Source organism: Uranotaenia lowii, chromosome 3 (genome assembly GCF_029784155.1).
Source record: "Uranotaenia lowii strain MFRU-FL chromosome 3, ASM2978415v1, whole genome shotgun sequence".
Taxonomy (NCBI): domain Eukaryota; kingdom Metazoa; phylum Arthropoda; class Insecta; order Diptera; family Culicidae; genus Uranotaenia; species Uranotaenia lowii.
Genome location: NC_073693.1, coordinates 15,503,702 through 15,527,761, shown reverse-complemented (window position 1 = coordinate 15,527,761; position 24,060 = coordinate 15,503,702). Strand labels below are relative to the sequence as shown.

The 24,060-nt window shown below is 38.0% G+C and overlaps 1 protein-coding gene across 2 annotated transcripts; it reads left to right on the top strand.

Moving 5' to 3' along the window:
* The first annotated feature begins 1,042 nt into the window (after nt 1-1,042).
* Nucleotides 1,043-18,805, top strand: LOC129754835 (protein brown). 2 transcript variants are annotated; one of them, XR_008739116.1, is made up of 9 exons: nt 1,043-1,322; nt 1,388-1,436; nt 1,502-1,685; nt 1,799-2,172; nt 2,231-2,458; nt 16,465-16,576; nt 16,638-17,001; nt 17,055-18,510; nt 18,573-18,804. XR_008739116.1 is itself a non-coding variant. In XM_055751062.1 (8 exons), exons 1-8 carry the CDS (start codon nt 1,166-1,168, stop codon nt 17,468-17,470), a joined length of 1,884 nt encoding a protein of 627 aa, XP_055607037.1. In that variant the 5' UTR covers nt 1,043-1,165; the 3' UTR covers nt 17,471-18,805. The 2 variants fall into 2 exon arrangements, 1 of the variants encoding a protein (XP_055607037.1); XM_055751062.1 differs by having other exon boundaries at nt 17,055-18,805.
* Nucleotides 18,806-24,060: the final 5,255 nt, after the last annotated feature.

Genomic DNA, 24,060 nt, shown 5'->3' with positions numbered 1-24,060 from the left:
AACTTTGGGGTGTTCAACTGGCCCTATTACCGCCCACTCGACTTTTTCGGGTATCGATAATGTTTTCTTAAGGAAAAACTATCTAAACAACACGGAAACTGTTCTTTTTAGTATTTTACATACAACGAGCTGTCAAAACCATATTTTGGCTCCTTAGAGAATACATTTTGTAAAATTTTTTCCGCAAATTTAGTACCTACAAATTTTAACAAAGTGCGTTGAATGACAAAATGATGATTCCCGGCAAACAATCTCAAGTAACCGGTTACTTTCAGCGATAAAACATCATTTTCTAACATAATCAAACTAAATGCTTCTTACAATTTATACACTTGACACAATACATGCGTTAAATACAAAGAAATTGTGCGTGACCGGTCATTAGGAACCCACACTTTTTTTTATACACCAATTACCGCCCATCACTAAACGCTTCAAAAAACAACAGCTATTGAAAAAATCGAAAATTTCTGATGCAAATCTATTCTACGAAAATAAAACTATCGTTTCAAGTCGATTTTAGGTCCAATACTATCTAGTAAACAAAAACCCTTATTGCCATAGGAGTACAGTAATGCTTAGTTCGCTAACAGGCGTCGAATTCAAAAATTTGACCGGAAACGAAAAACCAAATATTTTATTTCTGGCTATAGTTAGCATAATTAAGTGATGTTTTTTCAGTGAAATGGTCGAACAATGATGCCGACACAGAACACAGGTCTTATATTTGGAGAAAACATCCCATTTTTTTCAAAATACACACAAAAGTGTGATTTTGGGCGGTAAATGGTGTCTGGGCGGTGAATGGCGTCTTGATGGTGCTTCTACTTATTGAGCCCTTTCACCCAACAAGCAACAAATTGGTGTATCCTTATCGTCAGCCAGCAGCGCCAGTAGAAAACGAATCCTAATCACCAATCGCTTATCGGCAGAGATGCTCATTTTCCGCATCTGTGACTCTATGCTTTCTTCCATGTTGAGTGTACCTTCGTATGTATGTCACTGGCTGGCGGCAAGATTTGTCTATCTGTTCCAGTCTCAGAGAACCTGTCAAGCAGATCATTTCGGTCGAGAGGAGGATCTTCGTACTTGAAAAGACCGGAATCCGTTCAAGTTCAGCCGTCGTGAAGGAAGCGAGTGATGTAACAGTCGTTTAGAGCAAGTGATGGCGATCGAAGTGGTTCAAATGAGTGTTCCCCGGGCGGAATCGGCGGTTTTGTTGGAGTGGAAATATCTGTCCGTTCAGATAAGTTCCGGTGAAAGGAAGACGTGGAAATTTTGGACCAAAAATGACTCCGAACCTAGTTATATTCTTCAAAATGGTATGGCAATTCTTATCATTTGTGAGCAGAAACGTGATTGAATTTCTTTCTGTTACCGTTTGCAGCATCCGGAGCGATACGATCGGGAAACCTGGTAGCGGTAATGGGTGCAAGGTTAGTCATGTTACGATTTCGAGTGGCTTATGCCTTTGAACATTTAATTTTCTATTTTAAAATAGTGGATCCGGTAAAACGACCTTCCTAGCCGCTCTTTCGATGCGTATGGCGGCTGAAGTTCAAGGCGAGGTGCTTATCAACGGGCTGCCGGTGAGTCAGGCACAGATGAAGCGCCTCTCGGGATTCGTTCCTCAGTTCGACATCGCTCTGGACGCTCTGACAGTTCGAGAGCATCTCACATTTGTGGTAGGTCAATGCTAGCCTCTAGTAGAATCTGTGCACGCACACTTAACGAAACATCCTAATGACCAATTGGTTTATTTCTCGCAACATGCGCTCATCGGCCTTATCGACAAAAGAGTAAACTGAAAGGGATTCCGATGAGTCGAACCAATGACGTCATCGGAGAGCTTGGGATGGACAAGTTCATAAATACCCGCATTTCCAACTTGTCCGGAGGTGAGAGGAAGAAGGTAAATTTGGCTGGGGAGCTGCTGACGGAACCGGACATTCTGTTCTGCGATGAACCAACTACGGGACTGGATAGTTTCAGTGCCCTTTCAGTGCTTCGAACGCTCCAAAATTTGGCCACCAACGGCCGAAAGGCTGTGATCTGCACCATTCATCATCCTGCATCGGACATTTTCCAATGTTTTACAGATATCGTTCTGGTCAGGAGTGGCCGGATGTACTTCCAAGGTCCCACGAACGAAGCTGAACAATTTTTCTCTAAGTGAGCTATCCTCAGACCACACAACGACTCTTCTTATAAAAACTTAAATTTTTTCCAGGATAAATTTCCCGCTGCCAGAGAACTGCAATCCAGCGGATCACTATTTTAAGCTGGTCTGCGAGCATACTAGTCCGGAGGAGGAAGAGAGTGCCCCACGATCGTCGAGCTCGATCACCCGTCACCGGAAACGGGATGAAATGGTGAGCAAATGTCACGTGGAAAATATTAGGCAAAAGTATGCGGCGGGATCTTATCTGAAGAGTGATGTCATCGAGAAACTGAGAAGGTATGTGCGTTATCCTTTTTGTTCCACTTATTGTTACATTGCAGTTTTATCGATCCTTACATAACCGGACGCGGTTTTATAACTTTAATTTATAGTTGCTTCGGAGTCCCTTAGAAAACCTTAATTGTCACTTGGGTACAACGCTACGAAAGTTCGTCAAGACATCTCTCATTCTCTCTCCTTGACATGAATCTGGGACAGGCAAAGAATGTATGTTCTGCTAATTCCTCCGTTTCTACGCGTTTTGGGAAAAATGGTGAGCTAATAAGCTGGAATCGATGAAAGTATTGACTGAAGCACCCATTGTTAAGCTGACCCTCCCTTACTTCTAATTTACCCATTCTGAAAACCGCGGGATTGGCCTTAACGTCAATCTGCTCGTTGAGCTTTATACATTCTTCTTACAGCCCTTGCTTCGTGACACTTTTTATCCTCCGCACGAGTAATGGCTTTCCGATGTGTGCTCCGGAATTTTGATCTTTTGCGATCTACCTCTAATGCAGAGCTCCGTACCGTTCCTCCGTATCGTAGTGTCGAAAGTTCTACACAAAGAATGCAGCTCGCAAAAAATCATTACTTGCTACTCTTTAGACTTTCCGGCCAATGAGTCCTTGAGAAAGATCGAGACGGTTTGTAGCTTCACTCAGTAGGGTAAGAGTTCATATAACGCGCCATCTGGCTAAAACGCACCACTCGTGTTTTCAAGAAACTGGAACATTTTTAGCCTGTAAAATATGTACTATCAATTATTTTCAATGTTGAGACTAGCCATGTCAACTAATAATTTATCCTTAAAATGCCCACTTCCATCTGTACCGTTGAGCCGTCAACACGTACGCCGGAGCATCGTATCGTTGCTGTGTACCTGCAGGAACATTTTACATTATTTATTTTTTCCTTACCTGTATTTCAATCAGCACTTTTCAGTGCTAAAATTATTTTCATTTTCTTTTATTCATATTTTCTCTTTTCTTTCCAGCATGGGGAAGTCTTCGGCCGGCTCAAGGGCCGGAAGAAAACGGATTGCTGAACCTAATCCAGGGCCATCTGCCAAAAAAGTTGAAATTTCCAATTCATTCGATGTCCTTCATAACATCGGTGATGAGGAAATATTCATATTTAATTCTGATAAGAGTACTAAGAAACCTTCTTCTTCTTATACTCTTAAAAACGAAAAGATTCCACCAATAACGGTCACGATTCCTGACTTCAATGCCTTTCGAAAAGAAATCGTCACTTCCGTCAAGGATGTGAAGATTTCTTTTCAGATCGGTCGAAGGGGAACTGCTCGTATATTGGCGGAATCTTTTAATGATTTTCAAAAGGTTTTAAATTATTTGAATAATAAAAAACACCAATTTTTTACGTACGACGCTAGAAGTGATCGTCCATTTAAAGTTGTACTTCGTGGTCTCACTGGCGATCAGACACCGGATGAGATCACAGCTGAATTAAATTCTTTGTTAGGTTTTTCTCCAATTCAAGTAATTCAAATGAGGAAAAGAACCAACACGAATAATATCAGTAGTGTTGGTTTTGCTCCTGAACTTTATTTGATCCATTTTAAAAAGGATCAGGTTGATAATTTGAAAATTTTGGAAAAGGCTCGTCTTATGTTTCATTGTCGAGTCAAATTCGAACCTTTTCGTAAATCTTCTACCAATTTTTTACAAAACATTACGCAATGTCGTCGTTGTCAAGCTTTTTGTCATGGCACTAAAAATTGTAGAATGAATGCCAGATGCATGTTTTGCGGCTCATTCGATCATGAAAAATCTAAATGCCTTTTTGGTGGTGATAAGCCAAAAACAGAATTTTTTAAGTGTGCGAATTGCGCAGGTAATCACTCCTCGAATTCGCTAGATTGTCCCATCAGGGCAAAAATTATTGCTTCTAGGAAAAATCCCAAAGTTTCCAGAAAAGTTTCTTCTCCTCCTTCCTCTTTTTCGTCTTCACACGTCGGGCCGGCAAACAACCTGCCTGTTCGCGGTCAGCCTCGGTCGACATTGGAATCACGGCTGGGTAATACCCGAAGTGATTTTAATGTTACCTGTGCTGAATCTGCGCCCCAGACTCGTTGTTTATCGTTCTCAGAGGTGGTTGAAAATGGGTTTCCCTCTTCAGGTTTAACTAATAAAAATGGGAAAAAACCAAGTCTCAACGTTCATGCGAAGGCTTGGGAAAATCCTCGAAATTCAAATACTTGTTCTTCTCCTTCATTTTCTGATCCTAACAATTTTGTTGATTTGGGTGAGATTACTGAGGAAAAATTAAAATTTTTGCATCAAAATTTAATGGAAATGATGCAACTTATGTTGAAAGCAAATTCAATGTTTGAAGCTTTCCAAACTTCTTTTAATTATGCTAACAAAATTATTATGACTTTACGATTCCCTCATGGATCCAAATAGATGTTTAAATATTATGAATTGGAATGCTAGATCTTTGCTGGCTAACCAAGATGAATTCTTTCTATTTTTGAAAACTCAAAACATACATATTGCTGCCATCACTGAAACTTTTTTAAAGCCAGACAATAACTTGAAAAGCAATGCTTTCTTTAAAATTTTACGAAATGATCGACTTGATCGACAAGGTGGGGGTGTAGCTATTGTCATAAATAGTCGTCTCAAATTTAGACTTCTTCCTTCTTTCAATACAAAAGTCTTAGAAACAATTGGAATTGAATTAGAAACTTCTATGGGGAAAATTATAACTGTTGCCGCATATTTGCCTTTCCAATGTAGCGGTGAACAGAAAAATTTTTTGAAGGGAGATTTACAAAAACTCACCAGAAATAAATCTAAATTTTTTATTATTGGTGACTTTAATGCAAAACACCGATCTTGGAATAATATTTCATCAAATTCAAATGGGAATATTTTGTTTAATGACTGCTCTGCAGGTTATTATACTGTTGAATATCCTAATGGGCATACTTGTTTTTCTTCAATTAGAAATCCCTCCACAATTGATTTGGTTTTAACGGATTTAGGCGAGCATTGTAGTCAATTAGTTACTCATGCGGACCTCGATTCAGACCACCTTCCAGTAACATTTTCTTTATCTCAAAGTCCCATTGAAAACCCTTTAAAATCAACTTTTAATTTTCAAAAGGCTAACTGGGAGCGATATATGAATTTTATTGAACGTATTTTAGATGTCAACGTTCCACTGAATTCAATAGAAGATATTGATTTGGCTGTAGAAAATTTGACAACTTCAATAGTCAATGCTAAAGCCGCTTCAATACCTAAAGTTAAACATAAATTTAATCAACCTTTAATTGATGATGATCTTCAGTTTTTGATACGACTGAAAAACATTCGTCGACGTCAATATCAACGAACTAGGGATCCTTATTTGAAATTAATTTATTGCGACCTTCAAAAAGAGATCAAACGTCGTTTAAATTTCATTCGTAATGAAAATTTTGCTAAAGCAGTAGAGGATATAAAACCCTACTCAAAGCCATTTTGGAAATTAACTAAAATTTTGAAAAAGCCCCAGAAGCCAATTCCTACTTTGAAAGATGGGGATAAACTTCTTTTAACTAATTCAGAAAAGGCTCAAAAATTAGCCCAACAATTTGAGTCTGCTCATGATTTTAATTTAAACGTTGTAAGTCCAATTGATGCTCAAATTTCCCTAGAATTTGATGATATTCTTTCCAAGCAAAATGTGTTTGAAAGTTCTTGTGAGACAAATATTGATGAACTTAAATTGATTTTCAAAAAATTTAAAAATATGAAAGCTCCAGGGGAAGATGGGATTTTCTATATTCTTATTAAAAAGTTGCCTGAAAGCACTTTAAATTTTTTAGTTAAAATCTTCAACAAATGTTTTCATTTGGCTTATTTTCCTAATAAATGGAAAAATGCCAAAATAACTCCAATTTTGAAACCTGGAAAAAGTGCTTCAGAGCCTTCAAGTTATCGACCAATTAGTTTGCTTCCTTCTTTAAGTAAACTATTTGAGAGAGTTATTTTGAATAGAATGATGATTCACATTAATCAGAATTCTATTTTCCCTGATGAACAATTTGGTTTTCGTCATGGACATTCTACTACACATCAACTTTTGAGTGTAACTAATATGATTAACGCTAGCAAATCTGAAGGTTATTCAACTGGTGTTGCTCTTCTTGATATTGAAAAAGCTTTTGACAGTGTTTGGCACAAAGGTTTAGTAGCTAAATTAGCTCGATTTGATTTTCCTGTATATCTCACCAAAATTATTCAAAATTATTTGACTAGCCGAACCTTACAAGTAAGCTATCAAAATTCATGCTCTGAAAGGACACCCATTAGAGCTGGTGTCCCTCAGGGTAGTATACTTGGGCCAATTTTATATAATATTTTTACTTCTGATCTTCCTGATGTACCAGAAGGAAAAGGTAGAAGATTATTTGCTGATGACACTTTGCTTTCAGCCAAAGGTCGAAATTTACGGGTGGTACGCAGTAGATTGCAACAAAATTTAAATTCCTTTTTGAATTACTTGAAAATGTGGAAAATTTCTCCTAACGCTTCCAAAACTCAACTTATTTTATTTCCCCATAAGCCAAGAGCAAATTTTTTAAAACCTAATGAAAATCATTCCATAACTTTTAATGGGGTTTCATTAGAATGGTCTGATCACGTTAAGTACTTGGGACTTACACTTGATCGGAATCTTACTTTTAAAAATCACATTGACGATATTCAATCTAAATGTAATAAATACACTAAATCTCTTTATTCTCTCATCAACAGGAAATCCCGGTTGTGTCTGCGAAATAAGATGCTCATCTACAAACAAGTTTTCCGACCAGCGATCATGTATGCAGTTCCGATTTGGTCTAGCTGCTGCGCGACGAGGAAGAAAGCCATCCAGAGGATTCAGAACAAAGTTCTGAAAATGATTTTGCGGCTTCCACCTTGGCACAGCACCGAAGATCTTCATCGGATTGCGGGCATTGAATCGATCGAAGAGATGGCCAACAAAATCATCTCCAACTTCAGAGGCAAATCGATGCAGTCTGCCATCGCAGAGATTCGTTCTCTTTATGTTTAGTTTAATTTTAAGATAGTGTTTAGTTTTAAGTATAAAATATTTTTGCTATTACAGGTCGTTCTCCTACATTAAAAACTTGATTGCGCTCAGCAAATTAAAATCTTATAAATAAATTTTTATAATCTAGTTACTTATAGGGCTATGAACAGTTCATTATTGAGCTGAACACCTAGTTTAATGCAATAATGTAATATAAGTGTAATGATGATTTGATACAAATAAAGACATATTTAAAAAAAAAAAAAAAAAAATAAAAAAAAAAAATCCTTAAAATGCCCCCGAGTTTCAATGCCCCTGAGTAAAAGTTTCACAATTGAGCTTTTCCTTTATTCCGATGTTAGTCCAAGCATACACCCAAAGAAGAGGTTGCAAAAATCCAATGCCTATTTGGCAAATCTTTGGGCCGAAATTGCACTGAAATGTGTACTTTGCCAAAGATGATATGATTGGAAAAGCATACACTGGAATAAAGACTCGAGCTATCAAGCAAAATGTTGCATGACCACTACATTTAAGCGAAACAAGAAAACCTTTTATGGGATTTTCTTCCTATTGAATAATTCATACCAAAAAAATATAGTGCGAATCAAACTCACTGTAACATCTTATCTTGGCTTGCCAGTCCGATGTCTTTCCCAGTGCACCATCTGAGTCGGTTAGCAAATGAAAGTTTATTGTTATAGCTATTGGTCGAGGTTTTTTTTTCATCCTCATTTGTCTTTGATGGAAAAGGGATGAGAATGGGAGGGGAATGGGGTGTTAATGGGAAACTAGAAAATCACGGAGAAAAAAGTCGTTGTTTCAGTCGTTGTTTCAATTATTTCAGCTTGTCATACCAATCATTAAAGTGTAGTTGGTTTTTTCACATTCAACTGTTAGATATTCTGATAAAGAAATAAGTATTTTCTCAAATATTTATACCATTTTTGTAATTTTGATAATTTTGGTAATTTTGGTAATTTAGGTTATTTTGGTAATTTTGGCAATGTTTGTAGTTTTGGTGATTTTGGTAATTTTGGTAACTTTGATCATTTTGATGATTTTGGTCATTTTGGTAACTTTTATAATTTTGGTAGTTTTTTTTGAATTTTTTTATCGTTTTGATCATTAGTCATTGGTCTTTTTTTTCACATTGGTCATTCTGGTCATTTTGAAAATTTAGGCGAATCTGGTAATTGAGGTCATATTGATAATTTTGGTAGCTTTGGTATTTTCGGTAGTTTAAATAATTTTGGTCATTTTGATTATGTTGGCCATTTTGGTAATTTTGGTAATTTTGATAATTTTGGTAATTTTGGTAGTTTTGGTAATTTTGATCATTTTGGTAATTTTGGTTATTTTGGAAAATTTGGTAATTTTTGTAATTTTGGTAATTTTGATCATTTTGGTAATTTTGGTAATTTTGGTTATTCTGGTCATTATAATCATGTTGGTCATTTTGGTAATTATGGTAATTTTAGTAACTTTGGTAATTTTGGTAGTTCTTTTTTTAAATTTTTGTCATTTTGGTCGCTTTAAAAATTTTAGTCATTGGTCATTTTTTCACATTAGTCGTTCTGGTCATTTTGGAGATTCTGGCAACTTTGGTAATTTTGATCATTTTGGTCAATTTGGTGATTTTGGTAATTTTAGTCATTTTGGTAATTTTGGTTATTCTGGTAGTTTTTTTTTTTGAGTTTTGGTAATTTTGATCATTTTTATTATTTTGGTCATTTTGATAATTTTGGTAGTTTTTGAAATTTTGGTAGTTTTGATAATTCTGGTATTTTGGAAATTTTGGTAGTTTTTGTAATTTTGTTGATTGTGGTCATTTTGATCATTTTGGTTATTTTGGTAATTTTGGTAGTTTTGGTAATTTTGGTCATAATGGTTATCGAAAACCGGTCATGGCATACGTAGTACACTTTCTGTGGTCTGGTGGTTTTATCATTTGTAAGATGTTAGCCATCACAATTTCGAAAAATGTTCGCTTAGAATTAAGCCTGTTATATATTACGAATTTACTTTTAATGTTGTGATTTGCCATTACTAGCAAGAATTTATCTTTGAAATGCCTGAGTTGTAAAAATTTCTCTATTGAGTTTTTTCTTCATTTCGATCGTGTTCCGGATCGTCGCAAGTAAAACTTAAAAACTTTGAGTGGACTGTATTTCACTCTTGGAACGACCTGGGGAACACTTCAAAACTAGCACTAAGTCCACCGTGGGTGCGATAAAGGCTACCCAATCACACAAGTCCTTTTAAGCACAGTTGAAGTGCTGTGATAGTGATCACTAGTAGCTTATTTTCTTCCGTACACAAAGTAAGTAAAACCGAACCGAATTAGGAATTTTATAACTTTATTCCAATTACTAAACCGAGCCGACTGGGTAATTAAATAGACCGATGTTGCTTTTACGGAGGTTGCTGCGAACTGATTTTATTAGCATAAGTAAACATCTCAAATTCCCGAACACGATCATATGATCGATCGTAAGAGAGTGAGTTCTCAGGAGAGAACTCACATCTAGTTCAGTCGCTGGGGTGGCTGCTACTTTATAACACATAGCATTACGTTCCTAAACAAAAGAACATTTTCAATAAGGTGTCACCAAGCATAGAAACATGAAAAGGACAATGTTTCCAGATACATCGATAAAGGCGAATCTAAACTATGATTTTATTTAAAAATGGAATAAATTTCAAAAACGAACAATTTTCATTAAAAGTGAGCATAAAGCAAAAAACAATTTTTGAGGGTTAATTCAGCACAAAATATCATTTTTTAAAAATTCCGTTTAGTCCACTTTTATTTTTCCTTCCAGTCAAATGTCTGTCAATGATACAGTGTTTACGGTCTTCGCAAACAATTACAGCTAATACAAGAAGCCTTGAAACCTTAAATGAAACGAATCCTCACATAAAAAATTTCAATCAAACGAAAAATACATACAAACTCAAGGACAAGGATCACTTTCCCTGCCTTTTGAAAAATCATCGGGTTTTTTAGGGTTCTCTGGATTAAAATTTCTGAAACTACTTTTGCTATTTACCTTTTTTTCAATGTTTTGCATCCCACTCTTAACCCAAAGAAAAGGTTTCAAAAATTCACAAATATGAGAGCATCTGTATTCGTGGTCTATTCTTGGGTCTAATTTATACAAGAATTGAACCAAAGAAATTAGATCCGATCCAATGAAAAAACTGGCAACTGCACTCGTGTTCCATTAACTGTCAAACGGTTTAGAACTGCGTCAAATTGGATCCAAATCTCATCAGTTTTGGATCAATCCTTATACCAGCTTGTCGTGAATTTTCTTTTTCAATCCGATACACTATTCAACTAACGTAAAACCTAACCGTTCGCTAAAAGATTCGTTAATAGACTGACTCTCAATGTGAAGACCTCTTTATTTCGTTGATGAAGTTCGATAAGTTCATTTCTCTCTCTCTTTTCCCATACATGCCAGTTCATCTATTTCGGGCGAAAAGCAGAGAATTCTCTCTTTTTATTTTCACATTGTTCTTCACAAAACTGACCTATGCAATATACACTGATGAAATATTCATATAATTTGATCGTATTGATTTATATTATTTGAGTACTTGCCTCACTTTTTTTACTATTATTATTTTATACCATTAATCTCTACACAGCTCTAAAAAAAGTTGAGTTGAAACTGGTATAATGGATCACCAGTCCGGTTGCTCGGGTCGGAATTTGGGTCTAAACCGGCTGTTTGGACCACGGATACAGGTGCTCTGACTGATGATCATTTTAATCCTCTTTTCTAAATTTATCTGGTGAGACTTAAACAATTTGGACGATTCTTCGACTGAAAAGTACGGTTTTCAAACCACTTTTTTACATTTTTGTTGGTCATGATCTTAAAAAAATTAAAAAAAAATCCTTATGTGAAACATATAGCTTCTTACTTCAGCTTTTTTGGACACTAAGTGAAAAAATTTTGAGCATTCCGTAGCTGATCTACAGTCTTTTTCCGAAGCATGTTTTTTCAGATTTTTTTCTTAAGCATTGAATAACGGAAAACTGATGAGTTGGAGGCAAATTTTGCCTGAAAAAAAAATTTGAGATACGTGACGAGGTTTCCTATACTATAATTTTTGGAAAAATCGGTTGAGAAGCAAGAAAGATATAGCGGTTTTAAGCAAGAAGTGTCAAATTGACACTCAAGGTCTGATTAGGTAGATTTTTTTCCTGGGCTTTCAGAGTGCGTCCATAAAAAAGTAATGATGCAAATTTAATTAAAGATTTCGATAATTCATTGGAGTCTCCGAAGATTTTTTTTTTTCAATTTAGACACACCCGAATAAAGTTACAAGCCGCCAAACTTACTATAGTGTTATATTGACACTCAAGAGCGGATAAAGTTTAAGTAGGGCTAGGTGAGGTAATTATGAACAAAATTTTTCATTTGGCACACCATAGCTACCATATGTTGATTTCTTATCACAAACTCTGAAAAGCTGCCAACAATGAATGTTTCCGTGCTCTTCATCATTCTGTATAACAATTTTTTTTTCGTTTGTTCGCGACCCATGTCCTTGAGACGTCTGTTCATATTTACCCCACTGTCTAGAGGGAATGAACACGGATTACGAACTTGGTATAATATTCTTGAAAAGTAACAGTAGTTATACCACTGACCATGCTGACTAGACACTCGATTTAATTTTCTGGATAATTTTTCCACAGTACGCAATATCGATTCCAGAGTGCGCATCGATCGATTTGAAGAAATGCTATCCCAGTTAGGAAATACCACTCAACTTCTGAAAAAAACAGGCAATTTCTGCGATAAAATCGGGCTAAACGGGTACATTTTTCCTACAGGGCATTTTTTGTTACATTTTTCAGGTTCGCCACCTGCCGTCGGTATTTCGAACCTATAAATTCTGACAAAAAAAAATTAGACAGAAAATCGTTGAATTTTTGTTCTAAGTGTCATGTCAGTGTGATCAGTGGTTATACGTTGCATTTATCCATAGTAAGCAGTGAATGGTGATTTTTTACTTACAGCATTATGTTCATAATAACCCCAAAACCTGTTCATATTTACCCCGAGACTTGTCCAATATGATTTATATGGTGTCAGAAAATTTCAATTCAACACCAAATGGTGAAAATTATTAGCAGTTATAAGAAAATGGGTTGTTTTATAAAAACTCAATTCATTTCATGAATAAAACTTGCAAAATAAACAAATGTAATCAAAATTAAGATGTAAAACAATAGAAAAATTGCTATTTAGTGTTCATTTTTAATGATATTTTTCTATCTTTTGTTTCGAGAGTTTAACTTCTTTGTTGCATCTTTTACGTTTTGTTGTTTTTTTTTTTCGTTTCTTTATTTCTTTACAGAACATTTTTATTTGATAGGACCTTTCCATACGTGTGAAATTTTCGACGAGTTAGGCTACGCAATAGTTTTTACATCCGTTTAAAATGTCCTGCGCAACAAACATCAAGTCTTCACCAAAATGTCGTGGGCTAAGCTTTTCACGTACGTGCGAGGTATCACGAAATTAAAACCTATACATGTACAGAAAATTCGAAAATATTTTAAAATGGTTGTTTCACAAAAACACTCATTAAAATCTTCTTGGATCAGTGAACGGTCATTTTTTGCAAGGCTTGTCAGTTCTATATGATCAACAGTTTTGAAAAATATTTAAACTTATAAATTTTGTTATCACCTGTATGAAATTTCACAAAAGAAGCTATATTCTTAAAAAAAAAAAATTAAGTACTATCGAAGTTTTCCTCAACAAACTGAAAGAGAAAATCTTTAACCAAAATATATTCATTTTGCACCAAATTAAAAAAAAAGTTGAACAAATTAACATGAAAAAAGTATCTAAGTATAAAAATTAGAGTGCAAGGAAAATGGTTTTGGATCTTTGCTATCCGGATGTAACACATAAACAATTAGGTATTCTTTGCTGTAATTCTAATGTTCTGAATAGCAGCACGTGGTCCAAACATACAGGAAAATTGATCTTTGCTGGACTTATTTACCAATTAAACTTATCAAAGTTTTTCACATATGTTACTGTTGATCACATAGATTTAACGTTCATAGCTAGTTCTTATCACTATTTATTTAAACAAAATTAAGACTTTTTGAACTTTGAGGGATTGAGGGTTTTTTTTAAAATTTCTGTTTGAAATTTTATTTTCAGTTTAAATAAAATGGGGTTCAAAAGTTTTTTTCAAAGACTGAAAAGAACTGGCATAACTTTTTTTTTCTAAATCCGAATTTCATTTTTAGAAAAAAAAAATCAATGTCTCGATATTTCAAAACTTAACACATTGCAGACCCAATTTGAATTATGAAAATTATTAAATTTGGTCCAGTGGATTCCGGGATATAAATGCCGAGTGTGGATGTTTCCCGGCTAAGATTTCTTCACGGTACTTAATGTGTTAAGATCTTATAGAAGGGGGGAGAGTAGTTTTTTTTAAGAAATTTCTTACAAGGGTAGGAGGGGGAAGGCGTCTGAAAATGCTTGGGTAATTACCCAGTGAACATTTTGGTCTGTATATTTCAGTTGTTTCTGAGATATACACACTTTTGTACAATCTGAAAAAGTTGTATAGAATATTCTATATGAGCCTGTACGTACCAAAGTGGAGGCAATATACGGACCAAATTTTGCTCCCCTTGAAAATATAAAACTTTGTATTGCGTTTTCAACAATTTGATAGCAACTTTGCTTTGCACAAAATTTTGACATTGTACAACTTAAACTTTCTATTGCCTGTCTTACAATTTCCTTTTGCAGGTTGCCTGAGATTTGTACAACTTTCTTCACCATTTAATACAATTTATTGTTACTGTATCCCAAAGCAATTATATTTTTCCCTTATGACGATTTTATTATGAATCGCCGTGAACTTAAATATAATAAAATTTAATGTTTACTGCGAATAAAATTGAACCATATACAACTATCTATAATTTCCCTCAGTCTCGAACTCACAACGTTCCAATCCCTGTCCTTCGATACATCCACGGCGCCATTTCATGTTGATACAAACAAGCAAATTTGTTCATGTTAATTTGAGAGTTCCGTTTAAAAATCAGTTGATCGTATAAAATACCACTGACTGCATCATTTCGGACTCCAAATCTATATATAGTTTTTTGATATACAACTTTAACCTATCTCATGGACGATTCTATTACAATAAATAATAGTATTCAGCGCTGTGCGATCTTTACTAAGCATAGAAATTGCATTATTAACAATTATTTACCGATTAAGTTTATCTCAATAAGCAACTTTGAGTGACAAGTACGAATAGATTGTTCCAATTCCAAGATACGATGTTCTCACAATTACTGTACGACCATTCATGGAAATAATATGTCATCATAGATCGCAAGCATGAAACATTGCTTAATTGTACTGTAGGATTGAATATTGAGCTTTACACAATTCTACTGCGATTCAAAACAACTTTATTGATCTTTCTATACGATTAACAAAATGTTATCGTATATAATGATCTATACAAACCATAAACGATAAAATATAACTTGGTTTAGCTACAACATGATGTTTAAACAATTCCAATCTGAACTGGATGCTTATACAATCTACAATGAACACTACTTTACGATTTCTGGTTATATGGGTAGTGAATAACCCCCAAAGTTGATGAATAAATTATTTGACCATAAAAAAGCATTAAAAATGTCAGGAAATTCATGGGAAGATGTGTTCATAATTACCCCATAGGACGAAAACTTTGGGGTAAATATGAACACTTATCTGTGAATCAGTGCGAATAAAATTTTTCAAAATTTCTTCAAAATTCAGACAGAGCATCATAAACTGGATGTAAAACAGGTGATAACAACATTCCAGCTGAATCAGATATTCAAAACATTAAATACTGTCCGAAACGATTTCCGTTTCACGAGGTAATGGTTTTTTAAAACATCTGAAATGATATCATTATGATTTGAAAACAAATCGGAAACAGCTTACAGCTATCAATCGCATGTTAAACTACCACTTTTCGAACTTTTTGTGTTCATTCATCCCCCACAGCAGCGCGTATGGAACTTGTTTGGAATTACCCCGTGTTCATAATTACCCAACTCGACCCTACCTTGTCATGTACTTATTCCCTTGAGTAGGTTCATTTTTTAAAACAATATAGCGTGCGAAATGTCAAATCTGAAATTGTATTCATTGAATCAAATTTACTTCAAAATATTCCTCTTATACGAATTTTCCGGAGTACAAAAAAAAAGGAACAGTATCACAGATTCTAAACCTGATCCTGATTCTTTTGCTTCATCCTGATCCTGGATCCTGTTTTGAGACCTGATCGTAATACTGATCCGAAACTTGATCCTGATATTGATCCTATTCTGGATTCAAATTGGACCCTGACCTTTGCCTTGATCCTTTTTCCAATTCTGAATCCCGATGCTGATCTTGATCCAGAATAAATACTTGTTTCTGATATTATTCCTGATCTTGATACAAAATCAGATCTTGATCTTTGAACTTGATTCCAAATTTTGATTCCGATTCTAAACCTGATCCAGATCCCGATTCTGATAACGATCCTGAACTTAATCGCGATCTTGATATTGATTATATTTTGAATCCTGACCATAGACTTTATCAGTGCATAGACCATGACCATGATCTTGGTGCTGTTCTCGATTATATCTTGGATCTTGATCACGTTCTTGGTCCTGAATTCTGATTCTGCTGAATGTGGCAATAAGTCGAAATAATGTTAGGCCAAATTAAAGGTCTCCTTAGGAAGAAAGTCACAACACGTGTCATCCGATCGTATTTAATAGTACACAGTATTTTTGTATACTTAGTGAATAACATGATCTGCCCTTAGTTCTGTTCGGTGACTGTAGATAAAAATGTTTAAAACAGGAGCTGTTTGAATAAATTTATTTTTTTATTCAACAGGAGCACCAATCACGCGTGCTGGCTCAGCCAACTGACTATCCTACTGCACCGAGGAATACTTGACAGTATTCGGAATTTCCGAGAATACATTATAGTAACGTTACTATTTTTAGTAAGTAAACCTTTATCTTTTTCCAAATTTTATCTCTCATTGCAATATCTATCAATTGTAGATAACCAGCGTGACACTGTCCTCTGTCTATTATCCGATTAAACCGACCAGCCAAACGGCGATCCAGGACATTCGTGGAGCTCTGTTCGTTATGGTCTGCGAGCTGGTGTACACGATCAGCTATGCCGTTTTCTATGTATTTCCACAGGAAATTCCATTGCTTCGGCGAGAGGTCGGAGAGCGGATGTATCGTCTGTCCGCTTATTACACCCACAAGGCACTTCTCACGGTACCGAAAGCGTTTTTCGAATCTTTCCTGTTTATCGGAATCATCTATGGAAGCGTCCAGTTTACTAGTGGGTTTTGGACCTACGTAGGAATGTCAATGGTCGGTGCCGTTGCTAGCATCCTAGCGGTGGCACATGGTAAGTTCAATCATTTAAATTTAGAATCACTTTTTCAATTGAATCTTTTCTAGGATTTCTCCTGACCTGCATGACGGGATCCATGGAAATGTCTATCGAGTATGGTAACATAATCTTCCAGCTGTTTGCGTTGTGGGCTGGCCAGTACTTGAACATTCGGGCCTTCCCACTGCTCAAGTATCTTTCGTTTTTCTTCTTCGCGACCGAAGGAATTTCCATCTATTACTGGGAAGACATTGGTCAGATCAATTGCCGGCTGAGGACTGGAGAACATGATACTCGTAGCACCAATAATGCTACCAGGAGCTGTCTCAGGGATGGTCAGGCGGTTTTGCGAGACTATGGGTATGGAACATCGCTGGATGTTGTGCAGTTTAACTACTGGATCATGGCAGCGGAAATTCTAATCATCCATGTGATGTGTTATTTCTTCCTGAGGAGACTAATTAGAAAAGTAGGGTTTTATTAACCAAGAAATAGAGTTTCAAGATAATAAACGAGTTTTATTGTTTGCGTTAAGAATTCAAAGTATTTGTCATATTTACCTAGAGCGATTATTCCGCCATATTTGATAAACTTAAACCATGGTCCATAGTCGAAGGTAACCGAGAAGCCCGCCGCATAAAACAACGTTTAACCTCAAAATTAGCAGCACTCACTGAGTCTAGCTGATGTTGCCAAACCGAAGTTGCTGCATTGATCTAACTTGGAGGGGAGAAACACCGAAAATATTGCCGTTTTCTAGCGATATGTCCCAATAATTGTTGACCGTGGTGGAGCGCAAGAGCAAGAAAGATGTACACGGTAATGATCATCATCCGAGGCCCGATTACGCCTAGCGCCTAGTCGAACTAACGCTGCCGGGGCGATTCAGCACAAAAAAGATTTTAAACAACCAGTACGCGGTTAAGAGGCGTCAATTTGATCCATGATTACGCGTACGCGAATGCCAAAACATACACTATTTTTTGTTGTTGCTAAAATCGCCCGTGCCCCGCCATTGTTGTCCGTTCATAGGCGGTGGGCCAGATTTTAAACGCTCTCGTGGACCAGGAAGGTGGCGCGACGAGGTGTGAACATCAGCTAGGCGGCCGCATAAAAAACATACCGAGCGCAAACCCCGAAAAATATGATCATTTCAATGAAAACCTATCGATGAGTGATCGATGGAAGAAGACTCAAGGGGGAGAAGCGAGGAATCGGTTGAACCTGTGCCTCACCTTACAATTTCTATCTTCTACACTTGGTTTGAAGCTCTTTCTACAAGGTAATTACTTTCTCATTTGATATTACTCTTTCACTTATCATTAGATATTGCTCGACTGCTGCTGGCTGAGCTGCTGAGGATAGTGTGTTATTTCTGCTTAAAAAAGGCACATTAGATGGACCCATAGAGTGCGCCAAAGTCAGTTGCAGCTTCTCAATTTAAGTAGGGTATTAAGCACACAGCAAGAAAAGCGCTGAAACTCACCGGGCACGCGAGCAAAAAGCCTTGTAGGCTTACATCCGGTAGGTTGCTATCACATTTATTGTAAGCAATATTGAGCACAATTTGATTCGATCATCGATAGGCGGTGGACGATTTTACCAAAACTGTGGCTTGTTGACATTCCTCGTTAGAAGTGGTGCATTGATTCTTGTGGCACCCCAACTGAAAAGCTTGGAAAACACGTGTAAGAACCATTTAGTCCATTGTCCGATAGAAAAGCGCTAATCCGATAATCGCTAATTAGTCTGCTATTTTTTGTAAGCGGTTTAATTTTACCACTAAATTTTGATTGAAGTATGCTTTAAGTAATTTATTACGCCATTGGGTGTCATTCGGACTCCAATTTATGCGTCAGACAAAAATTGTCACTTTGAATGGTCACAGTGAAGGAGTGCTTACTAGAGTCAGACGTTAGAAGTTATTTCTACTGATTTCACAGATGAGTTCATATGAAAATAACCAAAAATCCCAAAGAATAAACTGGCATGTTTTGCTGTTAATTTAATTGTTTAGCCGTCGTACACTATTTTTATTAGAATTCTGAATTTCTATCATGCAAATTTGAAAAAAAAGTAAAAACTGGTTAAAGATCTTGCACCGGAATGGACGAACAAAATTTGGACTTTATTTGTTAAGTATTTAAAAAAAATTTGTTGATACATAATCGAAATCCATGATACAAATAAAGGATATTTGCATTTTCTGGTGAAATAAATCCGAGAAATCCGAGAAATAAATTAAAACAAATTAAATAATTATTCGTTTTACGTTTTTGTTGGTCAACAGTTAGCGGTTAGCGATAAACGCATTATGCTTTAAGCGATAACGTTTTCAGAACAATTAGTAATTTACATAAGCGATCGATAACTTTGAATGAGATAGCAATTTGAAAAGCGGCGTCGAACACTACCATTCACAAATGATGGTATCCCATTTATCCGAAAACTTTTCCCAGAAGTATTTTTCCCCAGAATGACAAATACCCGGAATCAAACTTGGATTTGCTCGGATATAACCTGGTTTTAAGTTTAAAATTTATAAATCCAATTCAGGGATTTGCCCGGCCTGGATATGTAGAGAAAAAATTTATCAATTATTAAAAATTGACATTTACATCCCGATGCAGTCTTTTTAAATAATTAAATTTCATGTATTAAAACAAATTTTTGAGCCTTTGATCACACTTAAAATTCAAGCGTGATGCCTGCAGCCAATATTTACCTAAAGCACACAAATTTTTAGCGAAGTTCACCGTTGATTTATTTTGATTGATTTTTTTTGTTCAATACTTCAAAACTATCCTTGAATTGATTTTTCCAGTTTAAATGCCTACTGTTTCTTTAATATTTGCCACGAATTTTTTATCTAGTCTTCATAAATCACATTATTACAGATGTAGGTATCCAGTAATCTAAGCATTGGCAAGCATTGATGAATATATACAATTCAATTGGACGCACAATACTGAAAGAAAAATGTGACATAAAATGGGATTTTTGAATTTTTCAGATGCATTAAATTCTGAAGACACGTTCGCTTGATGTCATGAATTTTGAAAATTCTACCATTTGTCAGGAGTAAAGTTTTTAAAGATTGAAATTTTCGGCTAAATAACTATCAGTAGAATTTATCATCATACTTCAGGATTTTGGAAAGGGTTAGCTAAATCTGAGCAATGTCATAAAAAGCTTAATAATTTAAATATATTTTATTTTCCTTTACTTTGTTATTTTATAAGCATTTCTTTGCCGAAGAAATTATAAATATTCAGTTGATGTTGATATGTTCAAATCATTCACTTTAACATCATGCAATGTATTCATTCAAGCTTGATATGGATTTTTATTTTCTTGACTCGATATTTGCCGACGCATTAAAATGTATATAGAATCAAAGCATGTTAGCAAGAGTTGACGATACACAAGAGAATCCATGTACTTAATGGTAATCAGAAACAGATTTAAAAACCCAAGAGTTAGAAGAAAACTCTCATGGGTTGATAGTTGATTTCGTAAAACTAATGTTCGTTGAGCATTCATAAATTTGGTTTTTTTTTATCAATTATAAACAAAAACATTATTTTATTTTTTTTTATTTACATCCGTCTCACGACATAACTTGACGAACATAATTCCTAAAATTCACTCGGTCCATGGCAACCGTTCTCCAATTCCTCGGGCACCCCACGTTCGCGCCAGATCACGCTCCACTTGGTCTAACCACCTCGCTCGTTGCGCCCCCGCTCGTCTTGTTCCTACCGGATTCGTAGCGAACACCTGTTTTGCAGGACAGTCGTCCGGCATTCTCGCAACATGTCCCGCCCAGCGTATCCGGCCAGCCTTCACCACCTTCTGGATACTGGGTTCGCCGTAGAGTCGCGCGAGCTCGTGGAGGCGAAGGATGCCTCCACACTCCGTTCTCCTGTATGCCACCAAAGATGGTTCTTTACACTCGTCGCTCGAATACTCCGAGTGTACGCAGGTCCTCCTTGAGCAATATCCATGTCTCGTGCCCGTAGAGAACAACCGGTCTAATGAGCGTCATATATAGGTTACACATCGTGCGAGGGCTAAGTCTTCTCGACCGCAGTTGCTTGTGGAGTCCATAGTAGGCACGACTTCCGCTGATAATTCGCCTCCGGACCTCACGGCTGGTGTCATTGTCTGCGGTCACCAGTGAGCCGAGATAGACAAAGTATTCGACTATCTCCAGCTCGTCGCCGTCGTGACCTTGTTATTACTGGACAAGCGGGTTCGGTCGGTCTCGGATCCGCAGGCCAGCATGTACTTCGTCTTGGACGTATTAATCATCAACCCAATCCTTCCTGCTTCGCGTTTCAGTTTGCGGTAGATCTCCTCCACCGCCGCAGATGATCTGCCGACTATATCAATGTCATCGGCAAAGCAGATAAGTTGACTGGATCTGTTAAAAATCGTGCCCCGCATTTCGCCCACCGCTCGTCGAATAACACCTTCTAGCGCCACGTTGAACATCATTCAGGATAGACCATCACCTTGTCGAAGCCCCCTGCGCAATTCGAATGAACTCGACAACTCACCCGAGATCCGCACACAGCACTGCGTTCCATCCATCGTCGCCTTGATCAGTCTGATCAGCTTCCCGGAAAAGCCGTTCTCGTCCATGATTTTCCATAGCTCGTTACGGTCGATCGTGTCGTATACGGCTTTAAAGTCGATGAATAGATGGTGCGTAGGGACTTGGTGTTCCCGGCAGTTTTGGAGGATTTGCCGTAATGTGAATATCTGGTCCGTCGTAGACCGTCCCTCCATGAAGCCGGCCTGATGACTTCCCACGAATCTGTTTGCTTGTGGCGTTAGGCGGCGGAGTAGAATTCGGGACAACACTTTGTAGGCGGCATTGAGGACAGTGATCGCTCGGTAGTTCTCACAGTCCAATTTGTCGCCCTTCTTGTAGATGGGGCATATTACCCCCTCCTTCCACTCCTCCGGTAGCTGTTCTATGTCCCAGATCCGGATTATCAACCGGTGTAGGCAATCGGCCAACCTGTCCGGGCCCATTTTGATGAGTTCAGCTGCGATGCCATCCTTCCCAGCCGACTTGTTTCTATTCAGCTGGCGAATGGCTTCCTTAACTTCACTCATCGTTGGGAGTGGCTCGTCTTCGTCGTTGGCTACGCCGGCGATGTACCTTCCCCCACCGTCTTGATCTCCTGCATGTGCGCCGTTCAGGTGTTCATCGAAGTGCTGCTTCCACCTTTTCATCACCTCACGATTGTCCGTCAGGATACCCCCGTCCTTATCCCGGCACATTTCGGCTTGCGGCACGAAGCCTTTGCGGGATGCGTTGAGTTTCTGATAGAACTTTCGTGTTTCTTGGGAACGATGCAGCTGCTCCAGCTCCTCGAGCTCCTCCTCCTCCAGGCGGCGCTTTTTCTCCTGGAAAAGTCGGACTCGCTGCCTCTTCCGCTGTCGGTGATTTTCCACATTTCGACGGGTGCCTCTCTGCACTACTGCCGCCCGCGCGGCATTCTCTTCGTCCATCACCCTCCTACACTCCTCGTCGAACCAGTCGTTCCGTCGAGATCGCTCCACATATCCGATGACGTTCTCCGCAGCACTGTTGATGGCTGTTTTGATGGTATCCCAACAGTCCTCGAGAGGGGCTTCGTCAAGCTCGCCCTCTGCCGGCAGCGCTGCTTCGACCGATTGCGCGTAGTCTGCCGCGACCTCAAGTTGCTTCAGTCGCGCGATATTTAACCGAGGCGGGCGCCGGTTTCGCGTGTTGTTCACTACGGAGAGTTTTGGGCGCATCTTCACCATCACCAGATAATGGTCCGACTCGATGTTGGCGCCCCGGCAGGATCTGACGTCGATGATGTCCGAGAAGTGCCGGCTGTCGATCAAAACGTGGTCGATCTGTGATTGAGTTTGGTACGGTGATCTCCAGGTGTACTTGTGTGGGAGGCGGTGCAGAAAAAAGGTACTACGTACGGCCATTCGTTTGGAGGCGGCGAAATCTATCAGTCTGAGGCCGTTTTCGTTAGTCAGCTGGTGTGCACTGAACCTTCCAATTGTCGGTTTGAATTCCTCCTCCTGGCCGACCTGAGCATTAAAGTCCCTGATGACGATCTTGATATCATGTTTTGGGCAACGGTCGTATTCACGCTCCAGCTGCGCGTAAAATTCGTCTTTGTCGTCACCGGTACTTCCGAGGTGAGGGCTGTGCACGTTGATGATGCTGATGTTGAAGAACCGGCCCTTGATTCTCAACCGGCACATTCGAGAGTTGATCGGCCACCACCCGATCACGCGCTTTTGCATCTTTCCCATCACTATAAAAGCTGTTCCAAGCTCGTGTGTGTTGCCGCAGCTCTGGTAGATGGCACGACCATCTGGGTACGTTCGTACCGTGGAGCCCTTCCAGCATACCTCCTGCAGCGCTACGATGTCGAATTTGCGGCTCTTCAATCCGTTGGAGAGCACGTGGGTACTGCCCACAAAATTTAGAGATCGGCAGTTCCATGTTCCAAGGGTCTTTGCCGATTTCCATCCGAAATTTGTTGTTCGTTGTTCGTTGCTTATGTTTTTTGTAGTCACAGGCTCGCAAGGCCCGCAGCTAACCCCACTATCTCGCAGGAGGACCGTCGTGAGATATTCTGTACATCTCTAAAGCAAACCATCATTTGATTTTGCTTACGCTTATGATACATACACAGCCAGATCTTGTCAGCATCCCGGTGAGTAGTAAGAGTACATTTACTACTCATCTTAACTTGGCCGGGCCTACTGTGCTGTATTGGACGCAGAGACAACTATACGTCTCGGTGGTCGAGTGGTTAGCGTGGTAAGACGGTAGTCGCTGGTCCCTGATGGCATGGGTTCGATTCCCATCTCGGTACTGGGTGTTAGTTAATCTTAAGTTGTCCACGTCATTTATTCAGTCTGTAAAGCCTAAGTCGGCTAAGACGGTGTATGTCTTTAAAAAAAAAACAACTGGAACACAGGGAGGAAGAACCGTGGACAACAGTACCATACATTTCCATGGCTATAAGTGAATTGTAACGTTGGGAGCACATATGCTAAATTTCC